At 30.7% G+C, this 8937-nt stretch overlaps 1 protein-coding gene across 1 annotated transcript; it reads right to left on the reverse strand.

Moving 5' to 3' along the window:
• Positions 1 to 1506: 1506 nt before the first annotated feature.
• On the reverse strand, positions 1507 to 7273 carry LOC100255633 (metacaspase-1-like). The gene is made up of 5 exons (XM_010649862.3): positions 6840 to 7273; positions 5592 to 5922; positions 5228 to 5342; positions 3288 to 3500; positions 1507 to 1733 (listed from the first exon to the last, which is right to left on the reverse strand). The coding sequence occupies exons 1-5, from the start codon at positions 7207 to 7209 to the stop codon at positions 1677 to 1679; spliced, it is 1086 nt and encodes a 361-aa protein (XP_010648164.1). The 5' UTR covers positions 7210 to 7273; the 3' UTR covers positions 1507 to 1676.
• Between the last annotated feature and the right edge of the window lie 1664 nt (positions 7274 to 8937).

Below are 8937 nucleotides of genomic sequence, written 5' to 3' on the forward strand. Positions count from 1 at the left end.
GTTTTCTAGGGTTTGGGAATGAAAGAGGGGATGGGAGGTGGGAAGTTTTCTAGGGTTTGGGAATAATAGACGAGAATTTTTCTAGGGTTTGTGAAAGAAAGATGAGGAGTCCATTCTATACACCTAAAAGAAGAGAATGAAGCAGAAAAAGAAAAGTTAAGTGTTGGAGAGAAATAAAAGAAGGGGCATTTTTGTCTTAATTGGGTCATTTTTATGTTTTTCGACGGGTGGGTTGCTTTTGCAAATATGAGAGTTATTTTAATCTCTTTAACCAAATAACCCTAGAAATATTAAGAAGAATTCAATCATTTAATACTTAAAAAAATAAAAATAAAATAGAGATAGGAATTAGAATTCACCACAAGGTATTACACTACTCTTCTCTTATTTTTCACTACAACAATACAGTCTTACAGGTCAAGGGAAGATTTAGTCTTCCATCATGAATAATTCAACTAAAAAATTCATGTTTAGATGCTAAGAAATGAGAGAAAATGACAAAGAAAATGTTTTAGATCTAAAAACTCTCTCTAACTAACTATTTATCCTTCTCTCTAACTATATATACTGATATTACGATGCTTGAACATGAATCCACAAAATTTGATACAACATCCTCCAATCTGATATATAACAATACACCAATCTCCTTCAATTTTTTACAGCATGAGTTTAATTGTATATTTTGATACCACATAATACCAAAACTCCTTTTTGTTCAATAATCAAATTGTAGCTCTAGAACCCATAGTGAGTTTTTTAGCCTTTATCAAATGGTTTCTCTAGTATCGAATTGGGATTCCACACCACCAAGGCTCAATCGGATCTCCGCACATCCTTCACTATTTTCTCATTTTGTTAACATCACTCCTTGGTATCAAATAGTTTTTTCAACACCTTTTTCTTCCGCTAGTTTGGATATGTATCGAAATGTGTCAAATGGAGTATTGAAATACTCCTTATTTCAATACTTCAATTATCTCTTTGAATTTCACTCCTTTATCGCTTCCTCTTCCTTCTAATCTTGCTTTTTTTTTTCTTTGAAAGGACATAAGCCTTTAAATCCTTCTTAATTCTACACAATTGCTTACTACTTCCCAATGTTGAATTCAAAATGGGTACTAGCTTAAATACACTAGAAGATAATTTGTATACTTTCTTTGTCTTTATGTATCATTTTAGCCTTAAGAAATCATATAATTTGCATACTAATCATTTGTCCTCTAACAATAAACAACAAATTGATTAGAAAAATGAATATAAAATGATAAATTATTTCATTACAAAGAAAGTTCAAAAGTTGTTTCTCTAGTAACTAAAAGTTTCCCTTGATCATTTTTTTATATTTTTAAATTCAAATAACTCTCTTTTTTACTTACTTTTAAGCTTTGTGATGATAGAATATAAATGGACAGTTATACCACATCAACATGGTGTTGTGGTATCAATACTTTTCCTTTCTATAATATAACCACATAAGAATTCCTTAAAAATGACAAAAAGACATCGAAAACCAATCATCTCCTTTATTTACCATTCAATGTCAATTTAATTATCCTTGAACCGAAGGAAGTACCTCATAACAATTAATTATGGTTGATTTTTATGATAACATGTCAATACTCTAATGCAAACTGAGCTAGACTTATTTGGAGAAAAATTTCTCAAAAATAGGATCACAATTCGAATTTCTCATCGACATCAAAATCCTTGGAGGATGATAATTGAGGTTCCTACACAAGAAGCAATTTCATCATCATATTTAAGAAATAGAAGGACAATTAAAGATTTATGAATTAAAAAAATAAAAGAAATGATAATTTTATGGAAAAATTCATGAAAATAACTTGAATGAATACTTGAACCAATCAAAATACGTATAATAAATCAAAGTTCATACCTCGAAATTGACCAATGGTTATCACGATATAATTAAAAATTCTATTCATTCCAACTTATGTGGTAGATGATAATTGATGGTAGAAAAAATTGATATGAATAAGATATATATTATTTTTATTTTGTCATCCTGATGATACGAGCAATGCTTGCTTTGAAAGGAATATTTCACACAATTAAATGAAAAAATTCATGAATGCATAATCACAAGATTCAATAAGAGCAAGGGATCAAAAGATAATGTCCATCTTCTTATCTCTCAATCATGACGTACTTAAAATTTACTATTATGAGTAAGAAATAGTCCAAACATAATTCATGTCACACTCTAGAATGGATTAGTTATGCTAAAACCAAATCAAAACCATGCTTTCACAACCATGACCCTAAGCATGTTCAGCCTAGGTCTACATTCAAACTCCACTTCATGGGATATGGAAAGATGTTATATTTCTTATATTTTTCGACTCATTTTTTAGCTATACCTATAACTTAAACGGATTGGATCGGATTTGTGGTCAATCCAAGTCCAATTTGAATAAAGAAATATCTAATTTGATTTCTAATATGAGATACTCAACTCAAGTCTAAACAAATTTCATATTTTTGAACTTAAGTTAGAGTAGGTTGATAAAGTTACGGTGAAGTGTCTTTTCAAAGCTTTATATAACTTTATATATATATATATATATATATGTATGGAATTTTAAATAATAAATGGAACATTTTTAGATAATGATAAATGGGTAAAAATAATTTTGTTATCCTTCTAATAAAGTGAGAAAACATATGATATAACAGTGGTTTGATTTTTAATTAAAAATAAATAAAATAAATATTATTACATGAAATAATAAAATTATAAATATTATGAGATATTAGATTTTGTTCTATTGAAGCTTAGATTGTCCAAACTCAACTCCAATTAAGTTTTTATTAAAAACCCATGATTGAAAACCCGAGTATAAAAAATAATTATTTAAACATCAAGTTAGATCATACTAATCTATATATATTGCGCTCGCATGTTTAATTCAAGTTTACTGTTGTGGTCAATAAATAGTCTCTATATTAAACCATGTCACAAGATTGATTAATGCCGCTAAAACCAAGCCAAATTTATGCCCTTTTAACCATGATCCTATGCACATTCAACCTTTAGTCCACATTTAAACTCCACATTGTCACATATATCATGTTAGAAAGGTCTATGCATATATATATAACCACTTGTGATTGGTGTATAGAATTAACCAATAATTCTAAAAAAAAAATTCTACTAATTGTGACTTTCACATCATCATCAATTATAATAATAATGGCGTAGTTGATGGTATAAATAATTATTTTTAATCTATAGATCCCGTGAATATAGAAGAAGAGATTACCTGTAGTAATCCTCTGTTGAACATTCTCCTTAAGCTTGGACGGTTGAAGCATCTCCCTCGTATATTCATGGCTTCACACTCTTCATTCATGAACTCTAGTATTCCAACATATGTTATATTGGAGTGACTCTCAACTGCTCGGATGAACAAGGTAGTCATGGCACCATACATATCCTTTCGAGCAAAAATATGCTTGCCCTTTTCCGAGAAAATCTACATAAGTTACATATAAAATTAGCAAAAAGGAAAGATGATCACCACTTTAGCATTCATGAAAGTCGATCCAACTTAGAAGAAACAAGTTTATTCAATATAGTAAAACCTTATCTAACTTTCCATCATGGTATAGATAATGGAAAGTCTACTCTTAAATTTATTTATTTATTTATACCAAAAAGGCAAAAGAGAAAATTAAAAAAAAAAAAAAAACAAGTTTAAGCACCAAATTGAGACATAAGTGAAAGTATAAAAGATGCTTGTTACCGTTTACTCCAATATAAAAATGAAAATGGTGGCGTTTTGTCAACCTTGTACTAATAATTATTTATTCTTTCACTTCATTATATTAGTAATTATTCCGATCAAAACCTATTTTTCTAAATTTGGGTTGGACTCAACTTGTCGATCACGTTAAACGCACAAACAAATAATTGGATTTTAAATCCATTTAACTCAAAGTTTAAGACATTTTTCAAAACAATATATTACTTTACAACCTCGACTTGCTCAATCAACCTAATAACTACAATCCTAGACTACAATCCATAAAAATGAATAAAAAATTCCACAATAAAAATATAAATAATATTTATTATTAGTAAATAATATATTTACCTATATAATTTAAATTTCATATAAATTGGTCGTGTTTGGACTGCCTTAGCCCAAACCCATATTTTGTCTAGTACTCAAACCCAAATTTTAACTTAAATCACTCAAGCTAGTACAGAATATGATTGGGTCTGTATAGGCCTCAACTTTATAACCCTAGACTTCACCTCTCCATAAATTAAGCTCCTCTACTATTGTCCATTGCTCCACTTCTTTGTTTTCCAAATAAACCATACAAATGCTGTGATTGCATATATAAAACTTGGGCCATAGTCTCTAACAAAAAGTGAGTCTACCTCATATAAATTCACTCAAAAATACTGATGGTCATGGTAGATAGATGGATAAAAACCTTTTTTATCTTCAAATAGATGATCAAATGGAAACTCTATATAGCATATACCCTCTGATACACACACATCTTTTCTTTCATTTTAACTCCTCCCATCGTTACAAGACATATCTAAAATGCTAGAAGAAGGAATGATGGTGTGAAATCAATTCCATTTCATATTCATTATCCTAATTGTATATTATAACTAAAAGCTAAGAACAAAAAATTCATTGTCATGACTAAAATCCATTCGTATAAGAATTTTGGTTCTTCTCTTCCACATAATATTTAGATTCACGTCCATTCTTATTCTTTTCCAATTCTATTTCCATATACCAAACACATTTCAATATAAATTAAAATTTAAAATTAAATGTCATTTTGAGTTTTTGTCTTAAATCCGACCTATTTTCGTTTCTGTTTTCATATACAAATCACTCTAGTATACTCTAGAAAATTTTTAAAAAGAATATTAAATATATCATTTTAAGATTTTCCCTCAACTATATATGTAAGGATATGTAAAAGACCCCTTATTAGCTTTTGGTTGATGTCAAGTTTATGTTGGAACATTTTTCTCTTATACTAAAATTCCGAAAGACCTTATTTTGAGTTTTTTCCCTAGGTCTTAACTTCATAAACTTTACATCCCTCTCAAACTCGTCCACTTCTCATCCATATCTCCATCTCTTTTTATTTTCATATAATTATAAGGTAGTGCAAATGGATACGTGTAGTGTATCATTCTTAAAAGAGAATCGTTTTTCGTACTTACAGAAGTATCAACAGCTCTTTGACTATCAGCACAAGCACTGAAGCAGATAGCTAGTCCACCACTTGTACCTTTAGGAGGTCTACCTGATGGAGCAACATCCTCTTCCCATTTGTTCCTGATGGATAAGAATGCACTGTTATCATCAAATTATTACCAATAACACTGTGATCAACTCCTTTCAAATCCAATTCATGAAATGCACTTAAATCTATCTCATGTTTAATAGATTCAGGAAAAGAAAATTAAACCAACATTGAAGGCTATAAATACTATCAACCACTGGGAAGTGATTCAGTTTTCATGTGACATGCAAGTTCATTATGCATAATTCGATATAAGCTAGAAGCATGGACACTTTGCTTACGATTTGATTTTGTAAATATAGTGCAGATCAAGAATGGTTCCACTGTGACAGGCATCAATGATGGCGTGAAGTTTGACACCAGCGGGGAGGGGCTTAACAATGATGGAATTGATATCATTATCAAGGATCATACCCTCCTTGCTGAAATCAACTGGACATAAGGTTTCATCAAATCCATCGTTCTCATCCCCGTTGAAATCTGGCTGTCGAAGGCCATGCCCTGAGAAGTAGAACACCAGTGAGTCGCCTGACTGGCAGTCTTCCACCAGCCATCTTAAGGCATTCTCAATGTTCTTTCTTGTTGGAGTATCTTCTTCTTTTGGCTGATCTTCTGCAAGTAAATTGATGCACCAACAGACAAATTAGTAAATTTTCATTTGCTCTAGACCTATTATCCAAATCAACACCAAAAAGGGAAACAAAAATCCATATATTTGTTGAGCTTTACTTTCATGAATTCAGTAGCTCAATTGGTTTAATTTGTTCTTCAGGACTTAACTCATCAACTATTCAAGACATTAATGGGAGACTTGTACTTTAACTCTCCATCAATGCATAAATGTATTGGAGTGTATCTCAAATTTCTATGTAATACATAGTCATGTCATTGTATTTGCTTATCAAAATATGTTCTGTTGTATCATGAGGAAAGTTTTTTAAAATATCTTTATAAATATTATATGAAAGGAAAGATTTAAAAAAAAAAAAAAAGTTAATTAGATGGGCATGTAAAAAAAAGGGTAGGAGATACCAAACATGAAATTGTTTCAAGGCTCTAGAGTTCTAATTGTGTTCTCATTCCTTCTGTTTTTATTTTTATTTATTATTATTATTATTATTATTATTATTATTGGATGATAAAAAAAGTTATTTATAGTATTTTTATAAATATTATAAGTCATGAGAGGGAAAAGTTACGATATCGATTTGTAAGGATTATGCAAGATCCATACAGATGTGAGGAAAAAAAAAGAGAATCATGCAAGATCCATACAGATGTGAGGAAAAAAAAAGAGATATCGACTTAACATGACTACAAGATATATGGTAAATGGAAAACATGAAGTTATTTGCAGACTCCGACGTTATATCTTTGTCCTCTTTTCTCTATAATTTATCTGTGGAGTACCTGATTATTCTCTCTAATTCATGAATAAAACCATGATTGGCTAATCATGTTAAAACTTGGTCTACCCCTGTCTAATGTTTTTATCTAACTGAGCATAAGGCTAGTAACTCTTGGAATACCTGTTAGGATACGAATGGACTGTTTCGGGAAATTGAAGCGCTTAGTGAGGAATTGCTGCATCCTGTTGACATCATTAATAGTTCCTCTAAGCCTGTATTTGAGGCCCCTGTAGCTCACGCCGCAAAGAAGTGCCCGTTTATTTAACCTTGGTTGGGTGGCACCTGAATTAGTAACTTGCTTACTCATCACCAGAGGATTGCCACTGATCGACCGGGAAGCTCTGGAAACCAAAATATAAGTGTTGCACTGCCTGCAGTGGATAGTTTGGGCTGTTGGTGGGACTTCAATGTTGCTGGAGCACTTGCTGCATTGAATAACTCTCTTTGTCGTTGTTCTTTTCTTGAGAAAATTCTCAGACATGGAGGCCATCTTCTCAGCAATGTGGGGATTTAAAAGTGAAAATGCCTGTAAAGAGGTTTAATGGAAATTTTTAATGAAAAAAATGGCATCGAGTCTCAAATATATTGTAGTAAGTTTTGGAACCTTCTTTTGTAACTTTGTGTCTTTATTCTCTATAAAGCGTGAAGAACCTGATACTCCCCGTTATCTTTACAACCAGTGGGTGGTGAGAACAAAGCGGCACGCAACCACTTTTTCTCTTTGAGTTTTCTCTTGTCCGATTCCCACTCGATGAGAAGTATGGGCTGCAGCCATTGTACATTAATTACATTTTTCAGATATGGGCTGCAACCATTGTACGTTAATCACTTACATTAATTTCTCTGTGAGTTTTCTCTTGTTCGATTCCCACTTGATGAGAGATATGGGCTGCAGCCATCGTACATTAATCACATTTTTCATGAAGTGGGATTCATGAAAGTTTTTATATATAGCAAATCTCAATATATATAAAAACTTTAACTATCATGTGCTAACTAAAAAACATAAAGATATGCTAGTTTTTATATAAAAGTTTTTCAAATATCTTACAATAAAAAAATAAAAATAAAAATTAAAGATTTTATATTATTTTTATAGTAAATTCGATGTGTTTAACTATCATGTTGGAGAAATGATTTTAGGTTGAGTCCATTCTCCGAAATATAAGGTCTAAAGCCCAACAATGTCAAGGGCCTCAGGCTAGGGTCTCATGTTCAATATTTGAGTTGGGGCTTCGAGCCTAAATTATAGGTACAACTTCTATTATAACTTAATTATTAGATAAAGTTAATATTTATTAATAATTTAAATATTAGAATTTACCTATTTTTTGTTAATTTGAATTAGAGTAAGATATAGAGTTTGTATTAGAATAAAAGTCTATTATTAGTTCGAATTAGAGTAAGAGATAGAGTTTGAATTACAATAGAAGTCAAGGTTTATTCCTTTAGACGTTATTTATATATAAATATTCATTAATCATTAATGAAAATACAATGTCAATTTTTTCAATCTTATTCTTTCACTATATGGTATCTTTTATGTCAACTTGGAGTAAATTTAGGGTTCAGGGGTGGGCCTTACACACCACCTCCCCCGCCAAAAATGGTAGTTGCCTTCCTCCACCTATGTATTGAAAAGAATACTATGGCTTCCTAAATGGGCTTCCTCATTTACACCAACAATCTTTGCTTTGACCCCACTTGGTCCGTTAATGCCTTCTTTCTAATAATCTTCAATGTAATATCTTGGTTTCAATGCCTCTTTACAACAAGGAACTTCAAATTTGTTGAGTTCAAACCTACCAAAATTTTCATCTTCTAATCTTAAAGCAGTTGCTAACCATACTACTTCTTTCAAAGTCATTCTTATCTATCAATATTCTTTCCTATTTTTTATTGTTTTTGTTTTATTTTATTTTTCAGTTTTGAGGCTTATATTTGCAAGTTTTGTGGTAGGATTAGTCTTTTTTTCTTATCAAATTCAATTGATTTTCTTAAATAGAAATTGTTTTTATCCTAGATCCCCATCTACATTGTAACGACCCACATGCCGTTACATACATTCCATGAAATTTTCCGTTGGTTGTCCATACAAATTCACTATGGATAAACCTAAATTCTAATTTTGATGAATGATATCATTTTTTTACTCATTCATTTTGTTGATGATCTTTTTACTAAGTTGGCTTATTTATGTTAAACTTTGTCGTTATTA

This window comes from Vitis vinifera, chromosome 3 (genome assembly GCF_030704535.1).
Source record: "Vitis vinifera cultivar Pinot Noir 40024 chromosome 3, ASM3070453v1".
In the NCBI taxonomy this organism is placed as follows: Eukaryota; Viridiplantae; Streptophyta; class Magnoliopsida; order Vitales; family Vitaceae; genus Vitis; species Vitis vinifera.

Coding starts and splice junctions, on each gene's coding strand:
- LOC100255633 (XM_010649862.3), bottom strand. CDS start 7,209: ATGGCCTCCATGTCTGAGAATTTTCTCAAGAAAAGAACAACGACAAAG. Junction 5,343..5,591: donor TATATTTACAAAATCAAATC/GTAAGCAAAGTG, acceptor CTTATCCATCAG/GAACAAATGGGAAGAGGATG. Junction 1,734..3,287: donor TCAACAGAGGATTACTACAG/GTAATCTCTTCT, acceptor CTTCTTGTGTAG/GAACCTCAATTATCATCCTC.